This window comes from Rhinichthys klamathensis, unplaced genomic scaffold, assembly GCF_029890125.1.
Source record: "Rhinichthys klamathensis goyatoka isolate OS25496 unplaced genomic scaffold, OSU_Roscu_1.1 h1tg000157l_1, whole genome shotgun sequence".
Classification (NCBI taxonomy): Eukaryota; Metazoa; Chordata; class Actinopteri; order Cypriniformes; family Leuciscidae; genus Rhinichthys; species Rhinichthys klamathensis.
Genome location: NW_026606692.1, coordinates 4,189,381 through 4,207,663, shown reverse-complemented (window position 1 = coordinate 4,207,663; position 18,283 = coordinate 4,189,381). Strand labels below are relative to the sequence as shown.

Here is an 18,283-nt window from a genome sequence, read left to right as displayed (position 1 = left end):
TTTATAGTGACATTTTAACAATCTATAAACATGTAAATTTGGTTATCCATCATCAGGACTAACAGGTCATTTAAGTGACCAATCACAGCACAAAACAGAAGGCTGTCACTTTTGTCTGGTTTTATGGATGTGTCGACTGAACACACACAATGTGGAGCTGTCCATCTCTGTGGTGCTGAAATACAGCATTTATACTGAGCATTTGAGGGAGCTGTCCAGATATGTGGTTCTGAAATAGCATTTGTCTAACATTCACTGTTAAAGGACAGTGTATGGGTAGAATGATAATATAGAGCTTTCCTTTCTGCTTAAGTAAATGAGTGTTTCAGGTTCAATATATCTATCAACAGAATTTTAAATTCTCTCAGTTTAAGCAAAAAAGCGTTAAAACCCACATACAATGGAAGTATATGGGGAGAGGCATTCAAAAGGCTTTAAAGCAGGAATGGGCACACTCAAAAAAATGGTTTTGTGGCTCTGTTATTTTTACCTTAGAATGTTTTGTTAAAGTAACACACATATATTTATTTTACCACCAAAACACTATTGTATTGCATTTAATTAACTTAACCTGTCACTCAAAAAAATGACTCTTTAAACTTACTCAATTTAATTATGGACAGTGGTTCCACAAAAGCACATTATTTTTTATTAACATTAATGGAATTTGTTGAATCTATGTAAGCTCCTTGTGTTGTGACAACACAACTGAATCAGAAAGAATCTATGTGAAATAGTAATGTCCAAACAAATCAATGGAATTGCTTCCCTGTAACTGATACAGACTTAACTGAACCGATATAGACTTTCATCGAACCTTCGTACAAGGTTAAAAACTAGTTCAAATGTGGCCATTGTGGACATATTTTCAACATCTTTTATGGTCTCATTTAGACAGAATTACTTTGACTATTGCTGTCAGATGATCTTAGTGAGAATTATCAGAAGATTATTAGATATTTAGATAGTTGTTTCATTTGAAGTGTCACCATTGTGGTGATCAGTGTTTGCTTTAGTTGGGCTCTTGGTCCCTGTAGATTTTACTTAAAATTTCCATTGGCTACTGTAACTGTGTGTTTGTATAACACAATTGTTGTGGCAGAGCAAGCCAAGAAAAAGTTAGATCAGGTGTTATCAGCTCAATGTTGATGATGACATAATCATCACAAATCAAGTTTCAAATGTTTAGTTTAAAATTGTATTTATGTTTGGCATTACCAACCTTGTGGAAGTGCAATATTGGTGCCAATAGAATAAGAAATATTTTTAAAATATAAAAAGCATGTGCACATGATTTTTGGAGCGAATGTATTATGTAGTCACACACAGACATCATGATTTTGGATATGAATCACAACAACGGTGACAATCAAAACAAAAAAGCTTGGGAATCAATGATGAGTTTTGAACTATGAATGCTACCCATCATGCATTGCAGCATGACCATTTTTTTCAGCAGCCACAGTAAAGCTAAAGTAAAAATTAAGGGGACTAAGAGCCCAACTAAAGCAAACACTGATCACCACAATGGTGACACTTCAAATGAAACATCAACATCTAAACTTCTGTTAATTCTCACTAAGATCATCTGACAGCAATAGTCAAAGTAATTCTGTCTAAATGAGACCATACATGATGTTGAAAATATGTCCACAATGGCCACATTTGAACTAGTTTTTAACCTTGTACGAAGGTTCGATGAAAGTCTATATCGGTTCAGTTAAGTCTGTATCAGTTACAGGGAAGCAATTCCATTGATTTGTTTGGACATTACTATTTCACATAGATTCTTTCTGATTCAGTTGTGTTGTCACAACACAAGGAGCTTACATAGATTCAACAAATTCCATTAATGTTAATAAAAAATATTTTGCTTGTATGGAACCACTGTCCATAATTAAATTGAGTAAGTTTAAAGAGTCATTTTTTTGAGTGCAGGTTGTATTTTTTATGCCACTTTTGTTAATTCTTTAGTGTGAAATTGATCTGTAAATTTAGCTACACTTTCAAAACATCTCTGAGGTAATCGGCAAACATCCGGGTGGTCTAGACCTCTCCTTTTCTTATTCTTGGCAGAAACGCATCACTTTCTACTTGAACAGAGGTCTCAGGTTTGCTAAAACGGATTTCAGGATTCTAGTGCGTGAGTGTCTCTGTCAGCTTTTGGATACAGGGCATCTTCTCAAGCTGACAGCTGTCTATAACACTGTTGCTCCACCTGCAAATTATCCAAACCAGCATAGACAGGCCATGTTTTTTAATAGGCTGCACAGTCATTCAGGGCAACAGGGCTATGCATTAACCCAACAAACCTGCCACACATTTAAGGAAGGCCCTCCGCTGAATACTTTATGTGCTGTATGCTGGGGATTTTTTAAGCATGCACCTTACCAAGAAACAAAACGAAAAAGAAATGAAAAACCTGTGGACAGGGGAGGACATTGATGCAAGGTGACAGACAGAAGAGACACAAGATATGATGCATAATGTATGAAATGTTCCTGTTTTAGTGAGTGCTTACTCATTTACTACACATTTGAGAACAGGCCTCTCTCACCTCAGTCTCCAGGAAACGGCGCAAAGCTCTCTTTTTCTTAATGCTCTTTCTGCGGATGTAAACGGCCACACCAAGAGCTACGATGACCATCACAAAGAGAGCCCCAATTAACCCAGCCGCAATCAGAGGAGTCCTGGAAGATCAAAACAAAATAAGTTGTAACGCTATGAGTGTTTTTTTCCCCCAAACCAGTTGAGCAAAAACCCACCCACATAGCACTATAGAAAAATATTTGTATTATATTCTATTAGGTCATTATTAATTTTTTTTTATAAATATCCTTTATGTGATCAAATATATCACATTAATATAATAGAGTAATAATAGCTTTTATTTGCTTTTTTTTTTTTCAAAATTATCCTTGACCAAAGTTGCATTTGTGTCCCTTACCTGTCCAACATGCCAACACAATCTTGCACTCGGGGTCCAGTACAACTGCAACACAGACAATTATATTGATTTATAATCAACATTTGAGTTATATTGCAACAGATTGGTAGATTAAATTATTTATGGTAGTATTTCTTATCCTGCATTTAATTTATTCAAATAAATAAAAAAGAACAAAATGATTATCCTTTTTCTTTTTTTTTTTACTGTATTAGAGCAATAATAATCTGATATACTCACAAAGACCAGATACATTACAGTTATGGTAATATGAAAATTGGGTTCCACTTTATTTCGATAGTCCACTTTAGACATTCTACTAACTACATGTCAACTAACTGTCACTAGAGTATTAGTAGACTGTCAGTAGACTGTTAGGTTATGGTTAGGTGTAAGGGTTCGGGTTAGTACAATAAGTTGACTTGTAGTTGCCAAGTTACTTATAATCAGTAGAATATCTGTTAGGGGACCATCAAAATAAAGTGTTAGCAGATATTAAGCAGACAGTCTACTAATACTCTAATGACAGTTAGTTGACATGTAGTTGCAAAGCTACTTATAGTTAGTAGAATGTCTAAAGAGGACTATCAAAATAAAGTGTTACCGAAAATTGTGCTTACATGGTTTAAATAAATGCTTAAATAATGTCACAATGTGAAAAGAATACACTTTATTTTCTTCATGCAAAATACCATTTTCTTTTGATTTGAAATGTGACCGGGACACGTTTTCGTGAGATTCACCGAAGAGCATGACACTCTTAAAGTGACTATTACAAACTAAACACTCAAGCTACATGTTAATCATTTTTTTAATGTTTAATGTCAAAGACTTTTTTGTCCAATGAAAAATGTTGGCACAGTGTTAGGTGGACACTTGATGTCCAATATACAATCTGGGTCCTGCAGCAAAACCAGTTGCGGACCACTGATCTGTGGAGTCAGGAACCTGTTCTCTCCGCTCTCAAATCCCCCAGGCCCATGTGTCTAAGACTGAATGCGGTAAGCACGACAGCTTTACCCACATGGGCAATTAGGTTCGTGCTCTGGGCATATAGAGCTTGATGCAGTTAAAGGAAGGAAAGAAGCTTACAAATAGATTCAAGTGCAAACACAAGCAAACAGTCTTACCCCTGGGTGCAGTTGGGGTGGCAGGGATGGCACTCGTTGTTGGTCTCAGCATATTTGAAGATGAAGCTGTTTGCTCCCTGCAGACCATCAGGGCATTTCTCCACACAGTTGGGCCCATCTTTCAGATGCAAGCATTTCACGCAGTGATCTGGACCCTGTAATGGGAGAAAAGAGAAAGATAGAAGATTAGGAAATGTGTCTCAAGAGACTGCAGCACTGTTTAAAAGATGGAAAGGAAATTGAATTTAATCAAACAAGTACAGACGTGTAATATAATTTCAAGGACGCATCGTTATTTTGTATCTTCATACTGTTTCTAACACATTCAACCACAAAAACAACATCTTATGAAGTTCCCAGGCCAATTGACACCGACCGACAACAGACACTTCGTGGGATCAGTGAGCTTGTTTTCACCGATTGAACTTGCTGAATTGGAATTAGAATGTCTAAGGAAGTGACGTGCTGTAAGCTGGTGACTTTCGGTGTGTTTCGGCATCTGTCGGCACATTGTGAATTGGCCTCTAAAGGACTTTCTGGTCCCTAAATACAACTTATGTATCTTTTTTATATGCAGTCTGAAGCTGCGATGAGATTAGGGCGCATTCGACTCTGCCAGAAATCTAGGCTTTTCTGTTACAAGGTTATCAAGTTTTATTTGAAGCAAAATAAAATCCAGCAACAAAAGGTTCTCACGTGGCTTTTAGACTCTTACCGGGCCAATGCAGGTCAAACTTTTCTCTCCGGCTTTTTCACACTGGCTGTCACACTCAACACAAACTGAGCCATTGGCATACTCTCGAACATCCCTTGAACAGACAAAGAACAATGTGTGCTGAGGCATGTATTGGATACAGAATTTATTTACAACATGTAGTGTACTTTTTAGTGACCAGGGGCTAGTGTGATTAAGTCCAAATCTAGGTCAATTAACTAAACAGACATACAAGAAAAGCCAAACAAATCAATGTAAGTGGAAACAGCTTAAGGAGCTGTCAATGCTACTTTTTGATCTGTTTCTGTTGGTGATAGTTTCGTTGATAGTTTCATTGAGAGTATTAGAAAAGAGCAAAGGAAGAAAGCTTGTCGATTAAGACCTGAACGAAGCATCTAAGAAGTGAACAAATCAAACCTCCAGTGCATGAGTGCTCAAAGTCAAAACTGCAAGTTTTCATCCCACACTAAACATCACCCAGCCAATGCATGTCTCTAGCTGTGATTTGTATTGATTTATCTTCAAAATAAATGTATATGTCTCAATTTTAATATAAATGTAAAATATAAGCACGCACACACACACACACACACACACACACACAATGTTCTTGCCCTAAGGTACACTTGTAGGGTTAGCTTAATGTTACCTTCAATCTGTGAAATCCTGAAGTAAAACTTAAAGTGCCCCTATTTTGCTATTTTAAAGGCTCCTAATTTTGTTTTGGAAGTTTTTATTCTTTAAAGTACCGACAACATTTCTTCCAAATTCCAAGTAAAAACATGAACATTTAGAGCATTTATTTGCAGAAAATGACAACTGGTCAAAATAACAAAAAACAATCCCATGTTTTCAGACCTTGATGCAAAGAAAACAAGTTTGTGTTAATTTTTTTAACAACATGATGCTAATGTTTTAACGTCAGATGAGTCATATTGCTGTTGGGAGGCAAAAAAATAAATAAATCAAGCAGCTCGGCTTCGTTTGACAGATTGTGAACCTTGTGTCCTTCCTCTTGATCATTCCAGAGGTTTTCATTGGGGTTCAGGTGACAGGCCTGGAGTTTGGGCTGGCCAGGGTCTTGATCTGGTGGTCCTCCATCCCACCTAGAGCATTGGCCTGCAGGAAAAAACAATCCTTCGAGTTGGGGAACACTGTCAGAGACGAAGGAAGCAAGTTTTCATCCAGGATAGCCTTGCACGTGGCTTGGGTCAATAAATAAATGAAATGTTTTCTTTGCATTACTCGAGGTCTGAAAACGGTGCATATATACTGTATTGTTTATTATTATTTTGACCAGTAGTCATATTATGCAAATGCATGCTCTAAATGACAATATTTTTATTTGAACTTTGGAAGAAATTTTGTCAGTAGTTCATCGAATAAAACAAAAATGTTCATGCTAATCAAACAAATGCATATAAAATAGAAACCAGAGAAACTGCTAATTTCACAGTGGTCTCTTAAGAATTCAAGAATAGCTCAAGGAAAAAAAATCTTCTTGAATGAAAGAAACGCATGCATTTGCAAACAAAATCTTAGCATTGGACATTTTGCCTGTTCTTTTCAAAGCCTGTTTCCATGTTTCCATGTATTTTTTTCCAGCCTGCCAGAAAAGCACGAGAGCCTATTCCTTTGATTTATAAATAGCATTAAAAGCATTTTGATCCCTTGATCTTGATAGTCTGATCATGATAGTCATACTGGAGATATATCTTTGGAGCCAGCAGCCTATCTGAAAAAAAAATCTGCATTTGAAAACACACATTCATATTAAGGCAACTGCAATCTAAAGTGGTTTAAGAGATAGAAGAGCAAGAAGATAGAAGTTTTAAAAAGAAAAAACTTGAAAAGCTGTGTACATAAGCAAAGTGACACCACAAATTATTTGTTTGCGCACATACTCACCCATAATATAAGTTACAGGACTTGACACATGTCCTTCCTCGGCTGAAGTATTTGCATGAGAGACACTGTTCTGGGCCAGGACCCCAGCACCCTGCCTCCGAACACAACGGATCACAAACCATCTGCTCTTTAGCTGAAAACACACACACACACACACACACACACACACACACTAAGAAATAAAACACTGCAACTACGTAATTCATTTGGAACTTGGATATTTCCATCCTGCAAGTGTGGTAGTAAATTCATGGTAGCATGAGTACTTTTGTAGAACATTTATTATCCATGCTTCAGAAAGCATGTCAATTTATTTTACAACAGCTAAAAGGGGAATTATTTAGCTATAGTAGCAATTACTTCTAAAACGCTTGGCAGGAAAGGTTTTGGTAAGTTGTAAAAAAAAAAAAAAAAGATATTTTACCATTTAATTTGAGCTGTTCTGTGGGCAAATACAAGGCATATAATAATAATAATAAATATATATATATATATATATAATAAAATGTACAATAATCTTAATTAAATTAAAATGTAATAAAGGTCCTGAAACAGACCATTTAAGTTTTTCTCAGTTTCAACAATGTCTAAATGTGCAACATGACATCATGACTTTGCGTAAACATACACGCCACTTTCAAGTCAAGTGGCGTGTTATCTATACGCATTTTGAGCTATCAGCGTGTGTGTCCACGCCGAAATCTTTTGCGTGTATGTCTACGCCATTAAATGTCCGAGTGATTCCGCGTGTATGTGTACGCCGTTAAATGTCCGAGCGAAACAAAGCAAAATCTATATCTACATCTGTGGAGCGATATTTCTTTTCCTAGGATGGTAGGGGAAGACTCATAAATGGTATTAACCCCAGTGACGGGTAGGTTTAGGGACGGGGTTGGGGTAGGTCATATATCTATACATAATACAGTAATATAACGTTAAGTCAAAGGCGTTGATAAAAACGCTGAAAAGCGATTATGCGTGTTGATAGCACGCCAAAAATGGAAATACGAATTGGCGTGTCATACATACGCCATTTCATGAGATCAGTCTGAAATGTTTCCCAGTTTTAGCAATGTCCACAAAATAACTCAAATGAAATGGTACATTTTCTACACAATGTGTATTCAAAATGCACACAAAAGTTTTAATTTGTGCATAAACAAATAAATAAATAAATGTGTTCTACTGCAACACTGAAGGGAGATTGGTTGCACTTTCTTTTTGACGATGTCCGTGTTACAGTGTAGTTATACAATTAAGTAGGCCTACTAAGTAATATTAATGAATTACATGTACTTAGGGTTAGGAGTAGTGTTTGGTTACGGTTAGTTGCATGTAATCTACATTAAAAAGTCAATGCAGTAAGTACATGTAACAAACACTGTAAATTAAAGTGCTTGGCACTTTACAAAATCCCCAGGTAACACGTTGATGATCTTTAAGTGGTTAAATATGTTTGAAATTCACCGACCACATAAGACAGTTATCCTTGCTCCACAATTGGGCTTGTAAAAACATTGTCCTTCATGGATAAACACATTGTGTGTGTATGTGTGTGTGTATGGGTCTGAGCTGTTGGTCAGTTGTGTAGATCACCTCGCTTTGATCGATGGTGTGGAAAAGAGGCTAATGAATGAGCCGGCTAACAGAGCCATTGATCCCTCACGCTACAGACTTATTAGCACACTAATTATATCCAGCTTGGCGGTGTGCACTGGAAATGGCTCATCTTCATTAGCCCCACAGGTTTAACTTTCACAAGTAACATCTTACTTTAATGGCCTATTTCCAGTTTGTAGAACTGGAACTGGAAACTGGAACTTCAATGACTGCATTTGTGGTGTAAAGAGTTGTCATTTATTGAACATCTATGGGTTTGTAAGATAAAAAAAAAGAAGCTATTTTGGGGGCTACAATATTGTGAGATTAACAGTTTTGAGAAGTCCCTTCCAAGACTGAATTTATTTTTTCAAAAAAATTATAAAAACAGCAATATTCTGAAATATTATTACAATTTAAAACAAATGTTTGGTAACACTTTTACAAGTTTAGGGTCCAATTCTTACTGTTAACTAATTGCTTATTAGCATGCATATTACTGGGATATTGGGTGTTAAAAAAAAAAACATATTAATGCCTTATTATGCATGACCATATTCTACATCCCTTAATCTACCCAATACCTAGACTTAACAACTACCTTACTAATTATTAATAAGCAATAATTAGGTGTTTATTGAGGCAAAAGTCATAGTTAATAGTTAGTTAAGAACTAAATCTTTTTATTTGAATATTTTTTTTTAAAACAGTTGCACTGCTAAATATTTTTTTGCAAAACCATGATATATTTGATATATTCTTTGATGAATATAAAAGGTTACAAAATAACAGCATTTATTTGAAATAGAAATCTTGTTGGAACTTTATAAACATCTTTACTGTCATTTTTGATCAATATAATGCATCCTTGCTGAATAAAATCTTTCTGACTCCAAACTTTTTAAGAGAATAGTGTATATTAATTATATTAACTATGATGTATTGGTTACATATGAGTCTCATATCTAAATAATTTTCATATGTTCACTCACATAACATATTTATGTCAACTCAATATGTTAACATAACTGTCTTGAAGAATGAATGTGTGATAAATGCTGGTATGTGTATAAAATATGTTTTTCACTTAACTCTTAATAGTCATGCATCTAAATTGCATCCTTTGGGGCAAAAACACTTGGCTAAAGTGGACACTGAAAGAAAATGTTAACACTGTTAACACTATAAACGAATAACAATATAATATTCTGTTTCCTCACGGCTTGAACCGAACTGCAAGTGTATGATTCTCTTTTTACTTTATATCAATTACAAAATTCAATAAGACATCATAAGATACAATTAAATTGGTTGTATTTTAGCAACTAAATGACAGAATCTGATCCTCGATTTTCAGTCTAATTAAAGTCTGTTTTTGAGATTCGCTGGTCTTCGCTGGATATGGAAGCATTTCAAACAAATGCATCACTCTTGCATGCCAAGATTGTTATTCCTGCTTCAAACATCTTATTTAAATCACAGTTACTGAACAGATGGAGGTGTAGATGAGAGCAGCGATTGAACGGCACTCACTACACTCTCTGGTGTCCCTGTTGTTCTTGATCAGAGCTCTCTGGGTGCTGGTGCGGAACAGACCGGTCCAGTTCACTGTGTTGTAGAAGCAGAGCTGGCTGTTGTTGGTCATGTAGACGTTACCGGCGCTGATCTCTTTTAAAGACTGGAACTGCAGTGAAGAGATCCAGCGCTGCTTCAGGATCAGCAGAGAAATACCACTGAGAAGAAGACACAGACAGCAAAGACTGCTTCACTCTTCTTCACATTAATGCGGGATATAATTGAAGACGTCTCTGATAAATGACAACAGTGCTACAGGAACTATTTTAAGTGCCACATCCAGAGGGAGTGAACATTTTTCACTTGGATCTAATGTGAAACAAGGGGATTCTTAGAAGTAGTTAATGAGGACACTTCTGAATATATTACTAAAAGACGATTTAAATCATTTAGAGTATGAGCAAATCTGTGAAAAGATTCAGCCCAAAAATGAACAGGGAAAGTACACTTGGGACGGCGACACATATTTGCCAACCCTCTGAAACTACAAAGGCCTAATAGATTTCAACTAAACTAGTCCAGGAGTGAATTCTGGACATGATTTTGAGAGTTGGGTGAAGAAAAAAGGCTTTACCCATGGGAAGCATCAATCCACCCATCGGCCACATAACTGTGACACAAAGCAGTCCTTTTATCTATTCAGCACTAGGATTCTAGGCACAGGACTTTATGTACTTGAAGTAACCCCATGTTAAAACCTTTACAAATATATTAAATATATGGACTTGGGAACAAACTTGCCTACCCCTGCCATAACCGAACAGTCTACTAATACTCTAATGAGAGGTAGTTGACATGAAGTTACAAAGTTACTGCAGTGGACCATCGAAATAAAGTGACATACATTTCGAACTCCCTTATTTAAAATAATCAGGATTTATCATCATTTTAACAAAAAGCTAAGAACAAACACACATATGTCCACAACTGTTGTTTAACTTTTACCTATAAAGAGATCGCCCTCCGATGGTGGCAAGGTTCGAGAAAACGCCAAGATCTGTCATGTTTTCTGGCCAGGACTGGATGTTTAAGGAACCTACGAAAACAGAAAAGAAAAATATTCAGCTTTTGCTCGTTCAAATTATGCTTTTAAATACCCTGCGTGTGAAACAGATAAACAAGTTTGTTACTATGACAGTAGACATCGGCTGAGGATATTGCCACAGGTCCAGTGAGTACAATATTATTACTGTCTGTCTGACAGTACAATTACCCCATTATTTTGAAATGAAAGTATATTCGGGGAAATGATTGCGCTAATTAAAAGAACGGTTCCATTACCAATGAGCATCCTTCAGACGCACATTGTTTAAATGATCATTTTGTCGTCGTATTGGGTGAAATGTGTCTAAACGGAGGCTGTTGGTGCACAAGAGAGCAGTTTCTTAGTGCACGAGTTTCATTTGGAAAACGTTGCTTTGCTGCTTCACTCCATTAGCTATTTGGCACAATCATAAGAACAAGTTGAAAGTGACAAAAGGCTTTTAGCATGAGTCATAGTTCATTCCTTTGAGGCTTTATAAACAAATAAATATAGCATACCGCGTAAGGATTTGTGACAAAGATTATTCCCTAAGACAAAGGATTAAAAGTTAATGTATGAAGAAATAAAGAAAGTTAATGGTTTTACGCAAGGCTACACAGGTTTAATGGGTTGTGATGTGATGGATGGTGACTGTCGCTCACCTGTGATCTCTCTGACGGTGCGGAATACATTTAACCGATCAGGGTCCAGAGCTCTGATACCATGAAACATATCCCTATTAAAAATAATACACAAAACCAACCAGAAAAAGGGTTAGGCTATGTGTATGTGTACACATGTGCATCGGTGGCCTAAAGGCTGGAATACACTATGACTTTTAAAATCTGATCATACACTACGATATTTATTCTAAAATCGGCTCAAAATATCAAACATGTTTTGATGTGCTCATTATGGAAACATACTGAAGCTAAAAAATCTGAGTGTGTGCCCATCATACACTATGCTATTTCCTGTGTACTCCAGCTTATACAGATTTTACACTTCTACTGTACATGAGTTTCAGAAACATGCTCTTTGATTGCTTAAAGCTGCCTTAGAATCAAAGACCACGTTCACACCGCAAGCCAAAGTGCCCATTGGCAAATTTTTTTTTGCCATTGTTCACTTTACCTTCAAAATGAGACCCATATTAGACATGATATTGCAAAAATGATCCGAATGTGTAATGGCCATAAATAGCCATAAATAAATAGCCATAAATAGACTGGACTCACCCTTTGATGCCTGTGATGAGGAAGATGAGGTTGCCGTTGATCTTGGTGCAATTGACATACTTCTCAATGTTGCTGGAATCTACGGTTTGAGCCGTTTGAAGACTGCCGGTACCTATGCCATCACACACTGAACACCACAAATATAACCCATTTAAATAGCATTTACCATTTACACAACACAACTGAGAGCAAACATAACTGAAACCTTTGTTTACTACTATGGTGAGGACTTTGAAAAGTAAAAACCCCTGAAAAGTGGTCTTCTCTGATGTGTGTTGCTAACTAAAACTCGTTCTCATCAACTGAAATAAAAAAGCTGAAATAAAATAAAAGATAAAAATTGTCTTAAAAACAAATGAAAACAGAACTAAAATAAAATATGTTGAAGTACTAAAACTAAAATAAAAATAAATTAAAGCTAAAAATGGCGAAAGCACATAACAAAATTACTAAAAGTTAAACTAATATTATAACACCGAAATATAAAAATAAAAGCTAATTCAAACAATTAATAAATACTAAAAAAAAGTATAAATAATAATGAAACAACACTGCTTCTATGGTTGAAATAACTAATATAATAATAATAAGTTATTTTATATAGCGCCTTTCTGCAAACTCTGCAGAAAATCTACAGCATGTTTACCATATTCTTAATAACACGTTGACATACATTTCTCTGTTGTAAAATGAGTTTGGCTTTATCATAATTCACTGAAGAGAGAGAGATATTCAAACATCGACCGAGTCAATTTCTCCCTCCATTGTGAGCTTAATTATGATTAAATGTGAGTCATATTGATATTGACCCAGTTTGTTGTCCGGGCCCATTATCACTTCTGCTTATTTTGTGGTCATCCCCCATTAATCCTTTCTCTATTGAAAGAACAACACACTTTTGTTACAATCATTATAGAATTGACCAGTTATGTGTTGACTCTCTATATACTTCAAGGTTTTACACGTGCATCAGTACGCCTGCTTTTTAGACCATCTAAAACTAACAAGAGGCTGGTAACAAGTGCTGGTTTGGCTGATCTATGGGTAGACTCGAATGTATGGTTGATCCTGATGGTTAAGAAGCCTGGTTGAGACACCATAACACAAGCATCCCATCCTGATGACCAGTATCCAAAGCAACACATGCTGGTACTTTCATTTCAAAGGCAGTATAAGAAGGGGGAGATGGAACCAGTGAAAGGAAACTAAATGGGAGAAAGCGGAATGATTAATTTGGCGGATGTAGGAAAAAAAAAGTCCAGCTTTTCAGTTAAATAGCCAATTTCTTTTTTGATCATGTTTGTTTACTCTCAAATGTGGATATGCATTTGCTAGATCAGCTTGAAAAATATACATGAACGTTCTGTCGGGTCAGTAAGATTAAGATGTTTCTTTTTAAAAACAAATCAATACTCCTAATTTTTTTTTTTTTACTCCTAATTTAATTTATCAAGAGTGACAGTAAAGAAATTTATACAACATATTTCATTTCAAATAAATGCTGTTCTTATGAACTTTCTATTTATTAAAGAATCCTGAAAAATATGTATCACTATTTCCACAAATAAAATTTAAGCAGCGCAACTATTTTTAACACTGATTTTAGCAAGAAATGTTTCCTGAGCAGCAAATCAGCATATTAGAATGATTTCAGGCGATTTCATATTTTAGGAAGACTGGAGTAATGATGCTGAAAATGCAGCCTTGCCATCACAGGAATAAATTAAATGTCAAAATATATTAAAATTGAAAACCATTATTTTACATTGTAACATTATTTCACACAATTTTCACCATGTTTTTAAGCAAATAAAAGCAGCCTTGGTGAACTTTTTTTTTTTTTTTTTTTAAGAAAAAAATCTCACTGACCCAAAGTTGTGAATGGTAGTGTACTTTTTTGTAGTATTATTTGACCTAAGGAAGCGACATTTACTATTACCTGCAGAGAAAATGGTTGCCTAGGGACATTTTTGCATCATCATGTTCATAATGTCAACATGAGAACAACCTTTATGAATAGCACTGACCTTTCGGACAGATGTCAGTGCACGGGATGCACATCTTGATGTGATTTTCCTCCACTTCCATCTTGTTGCTCGGACAGGCTCTGACACAAGAGCTGTGATCCACCACAAAATTATCTGAGTTCCAGACAGCAAAATATTAGAGTATAAATGAGACTGCTGTGCAATGATAGTCTGAGATGAAAAAAAAGATAATAACGCAAAATGGAAATGGAATCAGGCCAAATCGCCCATACTTTATGCACATGAAGAGTAGTTACCATGGGAAAGTGTTTGTTTGTTAGATTAGTAATGCCGTCCTCCATGAAAGCTAACTTACGTGGGCATTTCTTGACACAGAAAGCTCCAAATGTGTATTTGGCGTTGGCATTGTGTTCGAGCTGGAAGGTTGTTGGATTGTAGACGAATGGCTGAGGACACTGTGTCACACAGGCCCCGCTGTCATTAAAGTTGGTACAAGCCTGAGAAACCAAAAAAAAAAAAAAAAATCACGTACATATGTGTTAGATCGATAAAACATGACTATAAGAAAGAGAACAGATTAATTTTCAAACAAAGTGAGCAGGCTCTTGTCATTGCCTTTATTACCCTTTTAAATCATGCAGAATCAGGTAAAAATAAAGAGTTGACATACAAAGCAGTCTGTGTCTTTGGGTCCGAAACAGCCTCCTGCACATTCCCGGTGGCAGCAGTTACTGACGTACGGACCAAAACAGCGTCCATCACACTGCTCTGCACACACCGTCTTTGTCACTGTATGATTATGAATATATAGATAGAGGAAGATTTAGAATAAATAGTTTTCTATAAAAAAAACTATACCAAAGGCCAATAAACAATCAATACTTCAATCTATCAATACATCTATCTATCTATCTATCTATCTATCTATCTATCTATCTATCTATCTATCTATCTATCTATCTATCTATCTATCTATCTATCTATCTATCTATCTATCTATCTATCTATCTAATCTATCTATCTGTCTGTCTGTCTGTATCTATCTATCTATCTGTCTGTCTGTCTATCTGTCTGTCTCTATCTATCTATCTGTCTGTCTTTCTGTCTGTCTCTATCTATCTATCTATCTATCTATCTATCTGTCTGTCTATCTATCTATCTATCTATCTATCTATCTATCTATCTGTCTGTCTATCTGTCTGTCTATCTGTCTGTCTCTATCTATCTATCTATCTATCTATCTATCTATCTATCTATCTATCTATCTATCTATCTATCTATCTATCTATCTATCTGTATGTCTGTCTGTCTGTCTGTCTCTATCTATCTATCTATCTATCTATCTATATCTATCTATCTATCTATCTATCTATCTATCTATCTAATCTATCTATCTGTCTGTCTGTCGGTATCTATCTATCTATCTGTCTGTCTATCTGTCTGTCTCTATCTATCTATCTGTCTGTCTTTCTGTCTGTCTATATCTATCTATCTATCTATCTATCTATCTATCTATCTATCTATCTATCTATCTATCTATCTATCTATCTATCTGTCTGTCTATCTATCTATCTATCTATCTATCTATCTATCTATCTATCTATCTGTCTGTCTATCTGTCTGTCTATCTGTCTGTCTCTATCTATCTATCTATCTATCTGTCTGTCTATCTATCTATCTATCTATCTATCTATCTATCTATCTATCTATCTATCTATCTATCTATCTATCTGTCTGTCTATCTATCTATCTATCTGTCTGTCTATCTGTATGTCTGTCTGTCTGTCTCTATCTATCTATCTATCTATCTGTCTGTCTGTCTGTCTGTCTGTCTGTCTGTGTATCTGTCTGTCTCTATCTATCTATCTATCTATCTATCTATCTATCTATCTATCTATCTATCTATCTATCTATCTATCTATCTGTCTGTCTGTCTGTCTGTCTATCTATCTATCTGTCTGTCTGTCTGTGTATCTGTCTGTCAATTCAATTCAATTCAAATTGCTTTATTGGCATGACTGTATATATGACAATATTGCCAAAGCTTGGAATACATAGGAAAATTATAAAGACATCAACATACTTGAATATTATAACATAAATTAAATTTAAATGTACAAATTAAATTAATTGTACAAGTGAACAGTGTAACAGATTAGAATATCTGTGAACATTTTGATACCACAGTGTTTTAACATACATAAACACACACACATTACTGAAGTCACTGTGGTGGGCAGTAGGGAAACACCCTGAGGTCACACACACACACACACACACATACACACACACACACACACACACACACACACACACACACACACATTCACCTGCTGTCTCTCAGGCTGTGGCACACATACACGTATCTGGCAGCCAGTGTTGCGGTCTGTCCCTCTCCTAGTAGGATCTTTATCTGTTCTACTTCAGTCATGGCTGTAAAGCCCTGTATTAAGTTATTAATTTTATTGAAGTAGAGGTCTCTGACTGAGCTGTATCTGTGACAGTGAAGGAGGAAGTGTATCTGTCTGTCTCTATCTGTCTGTCTGTCTATCTGTCTGTCTGTCTCTATCTATCTGTCTGTCTATCTATCTATCTATCTATCTATCTATCTATCTATCTATCTATCTATCTATCTATCTATCTATCTATCTATCTATCTATCTATCTATCTATCTGTATGTCTGTCTGTCTGTCTGTCTCTCTGTCTATCTATGAATTATATCGGCCAGTTAACTTAGAAGGAAGAATTATAATACAGTAAACATGAATAAGAACAAATAATTTGAACAATATATACTCATGATTCACTCAAAATTGATCAAATGATTCACTCAAAATAGTCAAATATCTACAACTCTCCTTGCTAATATACTGGCCATTCAAATCATATACTTAGCATTGAAAAGTGTCATACTTGAGAAAAGGCACGCACACACTACAAGATAACCGGGCCGGGTTTGGGCCAAATTCTTCCCTTCTGGCAATCCTAAGGTAAAATGCCGATTATCTTGATGGTTCTACAGGTTATTTTATCAGATTTTCCTGTGGTGTGATGTGTGTTAAGAGTGATTGAATCATTGAAAAAGCACGCCGGGGTTGCACCGATCTCAAATTGTAAATATCCAACATGTTGAATATTTACGATCTGAAATCCATTTGTGTGGGCGGAACCCCGCGGACAAACGCGCATGGATCCTGTAGATTGTCGTGTGGAACAAACAGATACACAATCAGGAAACGAGCTGACGGAAGCATAACACGACTTCATTAAAATCTTTTTCTTTTTTTTTCCTGTGAATTTTCTGTTCAAGCAGTCCAAACATATTATCATCACATTCACTATGTATTCTTGCCCGTTGTCCTATGTAAGTCACATTTGACCACGAGAGATTTTGTGAGATCTCTACTTGTTTGTGAATGGAATCTAGTGGGTGTTGTGTTTGTGCTGTCTTGTTCACATCACAGCCCTCCACACACTATAGGGGGGGAAAAAACTGTTAAATCTATTCTTTTTTTTTTTGCGTCATGTTTTTGGTCTCTTACATTTAGAAAATCTGATAAGATTTACAAAACATTTTACTGGGGGCCAGCCTTTAGTTGTTTGGTTTATATTCATGCAAATGCACTCTTTCTAACAGCTGAATTAGTTAAGTGAGGTAGTGTGCAAAACCAAAACAGACATAGCCAAATAACAAGTTTGTCACTCTGTCTTATTAGACATCAAACTCCATGACTTGGAATAGTTCACGGCGTCTGCAGCAGTCTGAAATGTCTTGTGCTGTTAAAGTACATCACTCTGACACCCAGAAGAGAATATGATCACTGTCTCTCTCTGTCCTTCTTTTTGTCACTCTTTTATTAAGCTCTAATTACCACCCACACTATGAGCTGTATCACCAGCAGGTTCCAGACAGTAGAGATACCCTGATAACCCTTACCAGCTGATTATCACAGCTATCGGCCCAGAGGCTCAAACTGACAATAACAGACAGCACACCTTTGCCTTTTATTAGAAATGGTGTCAGAAATGAAAATTCATAATTTCAGAACCACGTTGAAAAACAAAGAAAAATAAAGAAAAAAAAACTCTGATTACATATGACTGTAGCCACAAACCAATCAAATGGAAAAATCTGTCTGGGAACAACAGTCAATTAAG

At 35.9% G+C, this 18,283-nt stretch overlaps 1 protein-coding gene across 2 annotated transcripts in view; it reads right to left on the bottom strand.

Moving 5' to 3' along the window:
* Positions 1 to 18,283, bottom strand: part of erbb4a (erb-b2 receptor tyrosine kinase 4a) — a 207,324-nt gene that overhangs the window by 35,697 nt on the left and 153,344 nt on the right. For both annotated transcript variants that reach the window (XM_056258702.1, XM_056258703.1), the window contains exons 6-17: positions 14,795 to 14,913; positions 14,480 to 14,621; positions 14,164 to 14,277; positions 12,137 to 12,263; positions 11,561 to 11,634; positions 10,820 to 10,910; positions 9,833 to 10,032; positions 6,701 to 6,833; positions 4,793 to 4,886; positions 4,078 to 4,232; positions 2,948 to 2,992; positions 2,558 to 2,690 (exon numbers count right to left, since the gene is read on the bottom strand). In XM_056258702.1, the coding sequence (XP_056114677.1) occupies positions 2,558 to 2,690; positions 2,948 to 2,992; positions 4,078 to 4,232; positions 4,793 to 4,886; positions 6,701 to 6,833; positions 9,833 to 10,032; positions 10,820 to 10,910; positions 11,561 to 11,634; positions 12,137 to 12,263; positions 14,164 to 14,277; positions 14,480 to 14,621; positions 14,795 to 14,913 (1,427 nt within the window). The remainder of the gene's footprint in view (positions 1 to 2,557; positions 2,691 to 2,947; positions 2,993 to 4,077; positions 4,233 to 4,792; positions 4,887 to 6,700; positions 6,834 to 9,832; positions 10,033 to 10,819; positions 10,911 to 11,560; positions 11,635 to 12,136; positions 12,264 to 14,163; positions 14,278 to 14,479; positions 14,622 to 14,794; positions 14,914 to 18,283) is intronic.